The sequence below is a fragment of the Nuphar pumila genome, chromosome 7 (genome assembly GCF_984573655.1).
Source record: "Nuphar pumila chromosome 7, dmNupPumi1.hap1.1, whole genome shotgun sequence".
Taxonomy (NCBI): Eukaryota; Viridiplantae; Streptophyta; class Magnoliopsida; order Nymphaeales; family Nymphaeaceae; genus Nuphar; species Nuphar pumila.
The window spans coordinates 100,476,023-100,488,358 of record NC_143255.1 but is presented as its reverse complement, the minus strand read 5'-3'; the positions used below and the strand labels follow the sequence as shown (position 1 = coordinate 100,488,358).

The 12,336-nt window shown below is 35.8% G+C and overlaps 1 protein-coding gene across 2 annotated transcripts in view; it reads left to right on the top strand.

The window, feature by feature from the left end:
* LOC149832638 (protein ALWAYS EARLY 3-like) overlaps positions 1-12,336 on the top strand; it is a 97,482-nt gene that overhangs the window by 80,303 nt on the left and 4,843 nt on the right. For both annotated transcript variants that reach the window (XM_090014624.1, XM_090014623.1), the window contains 3 exons: positions 8,455-8,808; positions 8,884-9,062; positions 9,266-9,545. In XM_090014624.1, the coding sequence (XP_089870750.1) occupies positions 8,455-8,808; positions 8,884-9,062; positions 9,266-9,545 (813 nt within the window). The remainder of the gene's footprint in view (positions 1-8,454; positions 8,809-8,883; positions 9,063-9,265; positions 9,546-12,336) is intronic.

The following is a 12,336-nucleotide window of genomic DNA, read 5'->3' as shown; positions in this document are numbered from 1 at the left end:
AAATTGATTTTTTTTTTCTTATTCCATTTGTTTTTGTTTAAGCTCTACATCTTCCATAGCCACCCATTTAGGCTTCAAAAGAGCCAACTCATCCTATAGAAGATTTAGAGCACTATAATAGTCTTGAATGCTCAAATCCCCTTGCTTAGTAGTTCTTAGTTTTTCTTGTAAGAAGTATGACCTTGCAAGATCTTTTTTGGTATACATACCCTTCATAAAAAACCAAGTCTCATTGACTCTACGAAATTTAGCAATATTTGCACATACCTTGAGCTCTACATTATTCATGAACTATGCAAGAATCTTTGCATGGTTGCTCTCCCAATCCTCTGCATTTCTTTGGTATTCTTTAATGGGCTTCAGGCGAGCATCCCCCTCAAGAGCCTTCTCTTGACTTCCTTCCATTTTGGTGAGCTTTAATTGAGATTCCGTAATAGAACCCATTACATAACCCCAAAGTTTTTTTCTTTTGAGGTTATTCTCTATTGCGGATGCCCACATCTATTAAAATATATGTATATATATATATATATATATATATATATATATATATATATATATATATATATATATATATATATATATATATATATATATATATATATATATATATATATGTGTGTGTGTGTGTGTGTGTGTGTGTGTGTGTGTGTGTGTGTGTATTTTTTCAAATACACCATAATACTCAATAAGGGTATTATGGTCATTTCACACAAGTACCCGATAGGGGTACTTGTTTTTTTTTTCTTTTTTTTTCTGTATTTTTTTTCTTTTTCTTTTTTATTTTCTTTCTTCTTTAGCCATTTAAGGGGCCCCACCATTGAGTCGTTGGGGACTCCCAACGACTCCATGGGAGCCCCCTTTTTTGGCTCTCCTTTTGAGGCCATGAGGCCTCCCTTCCTCTCATTTCTCATTATATAAATAAGGGTGAACCCTATTGTATTTTTCGTGTGCTTGAGAGCTCTCTCTCTCCGTTTCAATAGAGGCTTTTATTTTTTTGCCTTTCTCAAGGCTTGTGTGTGTTGTCCCTTAGTAGACTTGGCTATTGTCTCTTTTGGTTGTCCATTGTAGGACATTACAAGTGCTTAAGGCACTTTTTATATTTTCGCATACCTCATTACAACATCATGTAGTTCTTTCCATTGAGCTTGAAGGATAGGTCAATCTTTGATTCCATTGCAGATGAGATATGGGTGAGAGGTGGAAGAGTGATGTCACGACTTTAGCTCAAAGAACCGTATGGTTCTGATACCATGTAATGAAATATGCAAAAATACAAAGAATGCTTAAAGCATTCACAATGTCCTACAATGAACAAATACAAGAGAGAAGTCCACTATGAGACAATACAATAAGCCTTTAATAGGCAATACACTAAAAACAATAAATGGATTTATTAGAGAAGAGCTGTAAAGCTTAAAGAATACATGGGGTAGTCATCCCTATTTATACACCAAAATAAAGCACAAAAGGAGAGCCATTGGGGGCTCCCCATAGAGACGTTGGGGGTCCCAACTGCTCTATGTGGGGCCCCCTTTTGCGTGAAATAAAAAGATTTAAAAAAAAGGAAAATACAAAAAAATATAATTAATAAACTAACCTAATTAATAAATAGTTGTTTCTAGAAACAATCTAGAAACAACTATGTAAAAGAACTAAATACCCCTATTGGGTATTTGACACACACACACACACACACATATATATATATATATATATATATATTTTAACATTATTTACTTTGTCCTCTGTTTGTGTTATATATATTTTAACATTATTTACTTTGTCCTCTGTTTGTGTTATATATATATTAACATTATTTACTTTGTCCTCTGTTTGTGTCAAGGATTTTCACACGAAGAGGATATTCCCTAAAGGAAAATGGTCAGGAAATATGTACATCTTCAAAGAAGATCCTGCGATCAAGTCAACTAGGTTCTGTTTCAAAGCCTAGTCTAGAGCAGAGTTGCCAGTCGAGGAAGCGGGAGCGGGAAGTGATACGGAAAGCGGGAAGCGAGGCACTTCTAAAATTTTAGGAAGCGGGAAGCACGGGACGACTTAGGAGCGAACCGGGAAGCATCTCGGAAGCGATATAGGAAGCAAACCAGAAGCGACCTAAGAAGTGAAAAAGGAAGCGACATAGGATTCAAATGAGAAGCGAAAGGGAAGCGATTTTGGGATATGATTCCCAATTTTTTTTGTTTTTTTTTTATTTTATGTTGATTGCCAGATCGTATACTTGAATTTAGTGTTCATCATTGTAAAATTGGTTGAGCATTGGAGATTCGAGATATTGTATTTATTGTTAATGTCCTTGCACACAAATAGAACACCAAGAAAAAATATGCAGAATATATCTAAAACTCGGCACGATAACACAAATAAAATATCATACAACTAGCTTCATATGAATATGAATACTCAACTATAGGCACCAAAACTGAGTATATCACATCCATACTACCACAAATATCATACATGATATCCAAGTCATCAATACAATGAGATGAACTTACCTCACAATGCCGATAAGCACATCAAGCCAAATCCAGGTTACCGCCTCTAGTACCACTTTATAAGCATCACGAGAACTCAGCCAAACATGAATAATATCAACCCAAATCACATTTGTCTGATGGTATACATCAAAACGACCAAAATACAATCCACCTGAGACCCAAACACTCACCGATTGGATTACATTAAACAAAAAACTAAAAACTAAATCTGGACATAAGAAACCTCAATATCCAAAAATCACCAAAAAATCGATAGAAAATCAACCACTCAACTGATTGTTGGACGTTGCCAGAGAAGGTCGTCGGAGAATGTCGCCGGAAAAGGTTGCTAAATCGACTGAGCGAGAGAGGGAGGAGGAGAGGCTCGAAAGAGGCGTGAAAAAAACCCTAAGCCTCTCTTTCGAGTTTTTATTTCACGATTTTTTGAAATTTCTCATTTTACCCTTAATGACAAAAAACTTTCTTTAAAAAAAAGGGTAAATGGTAAAATGCGTACCCCTTTAATGGGGTACGCGTACCCCATTAAAGGGGGACACGCTTCTAGTCATAAGCGTGCACTTCCCCACGCATTTCGAAAGCGTCGCGTTTCGCGCTTCCGAAGCGCGTATCGGGGAAGCGCGTTTCCCCTATAGTCGGGGCGCTTCCAGTAACTCTGGTCTAGAGTAATTCAGTCTATTCGTTTTGTTTAGTACTTCTGAGTCAAATAAAGCTAATGTCTGGAACAATTGTCTTGCTCATTGTAGTCGTAGTTTCATTGAAAGATTGGTTTCTAATAAACTCATTCTCGAGTCTAGTATAGAATGTGAGTCTGCTAGTGTCCTTTGTCCAAGTTGTCAAATTGCAAAAAGTCATGTACTTTTTAATTTGTTGAATGAAAGCGCTTCGAAACCTTTTGAAATTGTGTACTCTAATGTATGGGGACCAACAACCATTGTTTTTTCTTCCATTAGTCGTTATTATATTTCCTTTGTTGATAACTTTTCTTGTTATACATAGATATATTTTATGAAACATATACATGAAGTATTCAATATATTCACAAAATTCCATGTGTTGGTTAAAAATCTATTCTCTATGTCTATTCCGAATTTTCAATGTGATGTGTAATGGAGCAAGCGAAAATGCAAAATACAATGTGCTTAAGCACAAATACAAGTCCACTAAGGAACAATACAAAAGACAAAGTCAATACACAAGCACAAAAGTGCATACAAAGGCTACAAAGAGCCAAACAAGAGAGCAATGTAAAAAATAAATATTTATTTCACTTAACAAATGCTCAGAAAATCATTAAACAAAGTAGGTGCAAAGACCCCTATACATACAAAGGTATGACCTTTGGGGAGCTCCAAAACAATTGTTGGGAGCTCCCAACAGCTATAAATATAGCCTTTGGGATTGCTCCCAATGACTATCTTTTGACCATAGATCCCTTACACCATTTAAGAAAGAAAAATAATAAAATAAAGAAAAAAAAGACAAGTCTGTCCCTAGTGGACAAAATGATCAAAATGCCCTTGATGGGCATTTCCTATATATATATATATATATATATATATATATATATATATATATATATATATATTAGCATGATGATGGAGGCAAGTACTCTTCGAAGTTCATTACTTGAAAATAATGGAATAAATATGAGAGTATCTTGCCCTTACACCCCTCAGCAAAGTGGGCTATCTGAGAGAAAGCATTGTCATATTGTTGAAACTTGAAAGTGCCCTAGGAATGTTGCATGCCAAAAAAAATCCTTTATATATTTGGACAAAAGCTTTTCATTTAATTGTACACATTATAAATATGTTGCCTATAAAGATTCTAAATTACAAGTTTCTCTATTATGCACTCTTTGAAAAATTTTATGAGTATGATTCTCTACGAGCCAATGGGTGTATTTGCTATGTTCATATAGATAAATCTCAGAGAAATAAGTTTGAACCCAGTGTAAATTTGTTGGTTATGCTGATAGTTATAAAGGCTTCAGGTGCTATGATATCAAAAATAGATGTATTCACATTTTCAGAAATGTAGTATTTGATGAAAGCTCTTTTGAGTATGATTCTTTTGTAGAGCAAGTTCAAAAAATAAACTAGGGTAGCATTGGATATTACCAGCCATGGTTAAGTGAAGAACTATTTTCAGGACCCAATGAAAGTTCCATATCACAAGTAGGAGTTCTAAAAGGCGACAAGAAGAAAAGGAAAGTTCCTATCTTCTCTGAAGAAAATGCAGTTTTGAATGGGAGATATAAAGAATATGTATATACCGAAAGAAATACAGGGACTAGTCTTAAAGTTAGGGCACAAAGGGCAACTAATAATTAAATGGGACAAGAACCAGGAAATGTGGGCAATCATGAAGACACCATTAGTCCATGTAAACTGAGTTTAGAGGATCAAACAGGGTTAGACATCCTGTTGATAGATAGGTAAGATATGAAAATTTTAGTTCCTTATGCAAATAGAAAAACAAGAAGAACCAATTTTCTATTCTCAAGCTATCCGAAATAGGAAATGGGTTGAAGCCATAAACGATGAAATGAAAGTATTGCATGAATGGCAAACTTAAGAAGTTGTTAAAAGGTCTTCAAATAAGAATGTGACAAGATCTAAGTGGATCTATAAGATTAAATATAAACCAGATGGGGTTATTGAAAGATATAAGGCTCAACTTGTTGCAAAGGGTTTCACGCAAGAATACAACATGGATTATAATGAAACATTTAACTTTGTGGTTAAAATGGGGATAATACATATCATCTTGTCTCTAATAGTGAATTAATGTTGGATGCTGAACCAAATTAATGTTAAGAATGCCTTCTTACACAGAGACTTGAAATAAGAGGTTTATATGGAAAAACCACCCAGTTGAATTCATGTGTAAACTTAAGAGGACTATATATGGCCTAAAACAAGCCTTTCTTTTTTGGTTTGAGAGTTTTTTCTTTGAAAATACAAAGACATGAATTTTGCAGATCTTCACTTGATCACTTCTTTTTATTCACAAAAGTAAGGGATATATGACTGTTTTGCTAATATACACGAATGACATTATTGTTACCGGAAGCTTAAATAAACATATTCAGGAAATAAAATAAGTGCTGAATAAATGTTTTAAAATTAAGTATCTTGGTTAGTTGAAATACTTCTTGAGAGTTTATGTTGATAAAAGGAAAGATGCTCTGTTCTTAACTCAGCATAAGTACACTATGGATCTTTTACACAAAACATGTATGATTGATTGTAAGCCTCTGTTAACTTCTGTCCTAGTACACCAGTAATTGAGTGTTAATGATGGAGAGTTGTATAGTGATTCTACTGAATACAAGAGTATTGTTGACATGTTGTAATATCTTACCTTTACAAGGCCAGATGTTGTACATGCAATGAACCAAGTATCTCAATTCATGTATCAACCAAGAACTACCCATACGGAAGCAGTGAAGCGAATTCTCTGGTATTTAAAAGGCACCTTAGGGGATGATTTGTTCTATAAGAAAAGAGGTCATAGGAAAGATGTTCTCATAGTTATGGCCTATTCAGATATTGACTGGTTAGGGGATCCAGACGAGAGAAAATCAATTTCAGGTTATTGCATATTTGTTGGAGGTAATCTTGTTTCTTAGTCAAGTCATAAACAATGAGCTATAGCACAACAAAGTACAAAAGTTGAATATTGAGCCATGGCGGCAAGAGCCTCAGAGTTGATGTGGATAAGAAGTTTGTTACATGAGCTAGATGAGACAATCCTTAGATCATTTTTATTTTATGACAATTAAAGTACCATCAAAATCCCATTTAACCCTGTTTATCATGAAAAGACTAGGCATATAGAAATTAATCAACACTTCATCAAAAGTAAAATTGAAGATGGTGAGCTTGAAGCCAGATTCATCGGATTGCAGTTCTCTTCACCAAGGGTTTGACGAAGCCCATGTAACAAACTTCTTATGTAATAGATTGTGCCCATAGGGGTATTTTAGTCACTTCATCCTATGTAATAGATTGTGCCCATTAGGGGCACAACAGTAAACTGTTTAGGTATTTTAGGTATTTCTAGGCTTTTGTATACAAATGTCCTTTAGCATTTAAGCCTTTATGATAGAGTCATTGGGACCTCCCCCAACAGCTCTATTTCCAGCTGTTGGGGAGGGTCCCAACTCCCAAGGCTCTCTCTCATGTCTTTGTGTATATAAAGGGGCAGAACCCCTCTTGTATTTTAAGCTTGTTCTCAAGCATTCTTCCAATAAGATCCTTATATTTTTTATGTTGTTTCTCATGCCCACAAGTGGCATTTTGTTTATGATTGTATCTTGACCCATAAGTGGTCTCCATTTGTGTATGTTGTTCTTGCCCATAAGAGGCACTTGTTTGTGTCGATCCCATTTCATTACACTACATATCAACAGAATCCAGATCATGATAAATCAACATGGAGCCACCTAGAGGAAGCTATTGAGACTTATCCAAAACATTTCGGCACTATGGGCACATCTGCAAATGGAAAAGAAATGCGAGAGTTGTGTATGAAATGGGAACAACAGAATCTTCCTATGCCTTTCCAAACGAGAGAAAAATTTCATATAGAAAATTGTCATATTTTTGTATGATTTTACCAGCCATACATATGAAAATTTTCTCCATCTAAGGAGGCAAATAAATGTTAGTGAAAACTTTCATATGCCTATGTCTCATGCTTTCAATTCATATGAATATTCAATTTTTCTAAGAAAGATTTTACCACTTTCAAGCATGGCTTGTAAGTCCATCTGACAGTATTGGAAGCAGGCAACTCCATATTGCAACTGAACAATGCCAAACTATTTAATAGAATTGGTACCTCACTATGATCCAAAGTATACTCAAAGAAGAAGACAAGACAAGACAAGAGGATTAGGGGCTGCTGCTCCAATTCCACAATTCCCAATGAGGGAACATGAGCCTGCCCATGGCATTATATAGAGAATAATACAAGCGGGTTTGAAAACCCAGCACAACAAGGAAACCTAATACAATAAGAAAATCCAATACAACAAGGAATCCAACACAATACAATAAAGAACCCAACACAATAAGGAAACTAGGTGTAACACCTGCTGTATTGAATCTGGTTTTGGATCCGGATCCAAACCCAGATCCAATATCATCATCTTTTAACAGCTTCCCTCAAGTTGTACATGGTAATTACCATGGACAACTTGGACTTCAAATACCAAAACCTTTGCTTCGTCAAACCCTTGGTGAAGAGAACTGCAATCCGATGAATCTGGCTCAGAGTTACCGGAAGCGCCCATATAGTAGGGGAAGCGCGCTTCCCCGATACGCGCTTCCGAAACGCGTGGGGAAGCGTCCCCCTTTTATGGGAAGCGCGTTTGGGAAGCGCACTTCCCCCACGCTTCCCTCTTTTTTCCATTTTATTTTTTATTTTTAATTTTTTTTTCTTTTTTCGCTTCCCCTTCACTTCCGGTTCGCTTCCGAGACGGTTTGTGACTCGCTTCTAAGTAGTCCCATGCTTCCCGCTTCCTAAATTTTTGAAAGTGCCTCGCTTCCCGCTTCCCGCACTGACACTTTTACCTATTACATCAAGAAATATATATTATATATACTTTAACATTGTAGATCTTGAACTTGTGTGATAGTACAAATCATATTTGTCCTATGTCAGCCCATTAAATGTCCTTTAACATGAAAACTAAGTGGTAGTGACTAGTGTGTTAAAAGCTATCTTATATGTGGATTGTATTGTTGCCTGTAGGGCTCTTTCCCTTTTTACATGGGATACAGTCAAGTTGATGATTCTCTTGTTGTGAACTGTCCGAGATGTAGTTTTGTTCTCCAAAATGTTTGCTTGCCTCTTTTTTACTACATTTGTTTTTCTTCCATCTTGTCTTCCTATATGTCATGGCTTTTTTTTTTTTGTCTTTTAGAATCAGGAAGGAAAACGGTCCATTAGTAAAGCTAAGCGGGTTAGCCAAGTTGCTCCATCAGCTAAACAAGGGAAGCCTGCAAAAACACTTGAGCGAACTTCCTCTAACACTGATTTAGGAAGAAGTGGCGCAGATTTGACTGAATCAGCTGGTCAGGTTTCCACTGTTAACCAAGTTGTGCTGCCAACGAAACACAGGAGTAGGCGTAAAGTGGATCTTCAAAAAACAGCAGTTTTAAAGGATTTTTGGCCTCCTGACCATGCTGGAGATATAGCTTCTGTTGACCATGGGTTGGTTAACAATAAACTTGATAAAAGTTCACGTTTGATATATGACAGAGTAGCTGATTTGAAGGTGAGTGATATTGCCTTTTGGATTTTCCGGGAGCTTACTCAATTAAAGTGCATAATTAGAAGTTTTTTCCTGCAGGACAAGTTCACACATTGCCTTTCATCTCCAAAACTTCGTAGATGGTGCATTTTTGAGTGGTTCTATAGTGCAATAGACTACCCATGGTTTGCTCGAAGCGAATTTGTGGAGTACTTGAACCATGTGGGACTTGGGCATGTACCAAGGTTAACTCGTGTTGAATGGGGTGTCATAAGAAGGTATTAGGACTTATTCCTGATTTACCTATGAATCCTACCACTGCTCTTTTACTTTTACTAAGATGAGCTCTTTCTTTTGGCCATTGGTTTCTTTGTGATCCGTGGTCTGAATGTATGTGAATACCTATTGAATTACTCATGTTCATATTTTTTTTCTTAGCGGCTTCTATTTCTAATGTTATGCTTATATTGCTTTGATTCAGTTCTCTTGGTAAGCCTCGCCGATTATCTCAACAATTTCTACAGGAAGAACGGGAAAAATTGGAACAGTACCGGGAATCAGTTAGAAAGCACTATGCTGAAGTGAGAACTGGTGTTCGTGAAGTGGCGACTGATTTGGCCCAACCTCTGACAGTTGGCCAGCGTGTTATTGCTTGTCATCCCAAGACATGGGAGATTCATAATGGGAGTATACTAACTGTTGATCGGAATAGATGCAGAGTTCAGTTTGACAGGCATGAATTAGGGGTTGAATTTGTGCTGGTACTGTTTTGTTTTTATGAAATTATCTTCTCACAGTCGTAATCAGCATTTCTCTTCATCCTTCAAAAAAAACTCTGTTTATTTCTTGTGTGTATGTAAAGTGGTGTCACCTAGCATTTAGATTACATGCCTAAGGCTGAATGCTTGTCTCTTTGGAGTTGCACCTAATCTGATCTTGCTGCTTTGTCCAACTGTCACTGCAAACTATTGAACATGTCTATTATAAAGTAGTGATTCATTGATTGCAAAAAGGTTATTGGTGTCAGGGGAGAAATGTGCACCTTGCATATATGCAGTAGATACCTATGCACAAATTTACTTTGCACAAACATCTAAACGATATTGTGATTTCACTTATGTGAAGATTGAATGGAATAAATGCTCCATGTAACAAAGGTGCAAAATAATTTCATTAGTTGCATAATGATCCCCAAAGGAGCTGACATTAATGGGTGGAGAGAACGGCAATACCCTAATACTGGTTGCATAGGAAAGTACACGAAAACAGAAAAGAAGAAAGGATCCTGCATGTATATGGGAGGCATAAAACTGAAATCCTCTTCAAACTCTTGTTCTTATCCTTAAGAGTTTGCTAATGAGGAATCTGAATCAATGAATGAGAAGAAATTTGTGAAGATTCAACAGTCCCAAGAATCTATGAGAACATAGGCTGGTGCAAATTGTGCCTTCTGAGAACTTCATTCCATTGCTGAAAACTTAAAAATTCATTTCAATATGATTCTTTTGTTCATGAACATGGTGTTTGTGGTTTAATACATGAATATGTGATTTAGGACTTTATAGCAATATTTTTTCAAGGATACAGTTAAGAGGGTGCTAAGTACATGACACCAACATTTGGAAGAGTTGATGATGCCCAGTAGTTTTAATGGTGATAACAATCATGGGCATCAGAAGAAAAACAGACATGTGTTGATATTTTTTGCATCTTAATGATGACTTCTGGGAATAAAATGGATCCACTGTCCACATGTTGGTGTTTCTTGTTGAGAATAGATAATTTTATGCATATTATCTTTGTAGTTCTGTGTTTTGTATCAATAACTTGCATTCTTTGTATTACTGAGGTTATTGCCATTCAAGTTAAAACAGGTTATAATGTATTATGTGTGCACATGCAGCGGCTTTTTTTGTCTTTGAACATACTCCTAATTCCTTTCAGTTTTCCTCCTCTCTTCTTTCCTTTCCTCTTCTAACCTTTCTCCCCTCATTTACGTTTTGGGCATGGATCCGAAGGCACACACCAACATCAAGGGTCAAGATTAACATTTCTTACATCTATTTTCTGAGCCCATGGAAACCTATACTCTAGTAGTGTTGTCTCTATCCATTGCGTCTCCCCATTCAACCTAAGATCCACACTATAGAAAAGAGGAAGATGAGAATAAGAGGTGATGAGAGATTATGTTGAACACATGTCTAAAAATTGGTAAGATACGAATTGTAATAGCAGTATACTGAAATTGGCTGATAGTATTTCTGTTATGAGAGTGATTTCAAGATGAGTAGTATATAACCATATGAAAGTCAGATCTGAACCTGTTCTGGGAAAGAGGGATTTGCAAGGAGTGGGAAGGACCTCGATAGTAATCAGTGTTGTAATTAGCGTATCGGATCCCATATCGCATGAGCTTGAGATACAAATGTATCGTACCATATCGTGAGATACGGGGCAAAAACATTTGAATTATGCAAAAAAATGTAAAAATCACAAAAAATAAGAAAATTATCTAAAAATTTAAAAACAGAAATGTGAAACTTAGAACACAAGAACAAATAAATAAACTAGAGTTCAGTAAGATATGGAAAATAAATTTAAAAATAAAAATATAATTATATAAAAATAAACATAGTAGACTATTTACATGTCATTCACATGAAATAGAGTTCAGTAATTCATTAGATAAAGTCAATAACATTGTTGATAGTGATACTCAATACTTGATAGAATATAGAAGTATAATTGGCTACATGACTACAAAAGTTAGAACGCTCAAAAGTTCACTACATAAACTCAATAATATAGAAGTTCACTACAACTACATACTTGACTACATGACTAAAAAAGTGAAAAGACTCAAAAGTTTACTACAACTGCATAATTCATTACAACAAGACTCATCAATCGTCTTTATTGTTGAACATTTCTCGTTCATAATCAGAAATAACATCTTGTTGTGGGGCAGCTGGCGCTTGTGGGGCTTGTGTCTCTTCGTGCTCTTCATTTGAATCAGATTTTGCGTTGCATTGTGCCAGTGCATGAAGGCCCTGCGCACGTGCCAAATCTTGAAATATTGTTTCTTGCCTTCTATATATCTCATCAAGATATAGCACGTGCACCATCTGGAGCACGCATGCATGGTCGCACTTGAGCACTAGGTTCTTGAACAATGTGTTGTTCAATACAATGCACACCTCAATTAATCAATACAAGATAGAATTTTCATCTCAATACATTACGTCGTTTGAAATCTTCGGCAATCTCACAAAACCGTCACAATGGGTCAATACGTCTGGCCATTGTTAAATCTAATTATCACAAATGCAAATAATTAAAACTTAAAATAAAATATCACTGCATACCAAAGTCAAAAGCTTTACAATGAGAAGGGGAGAAGAATGAGAGGATTCTGGAATAGTCCCAAAGTTTCACTGTAGATCTTCCCCTTTCATTATTTAATATATGTATGTTTTAGTGTTGCCAAAAATGACCAAATTACCCTATATATAATGTACAAGTTACAGTTTCAATATTGGATACATCATAATA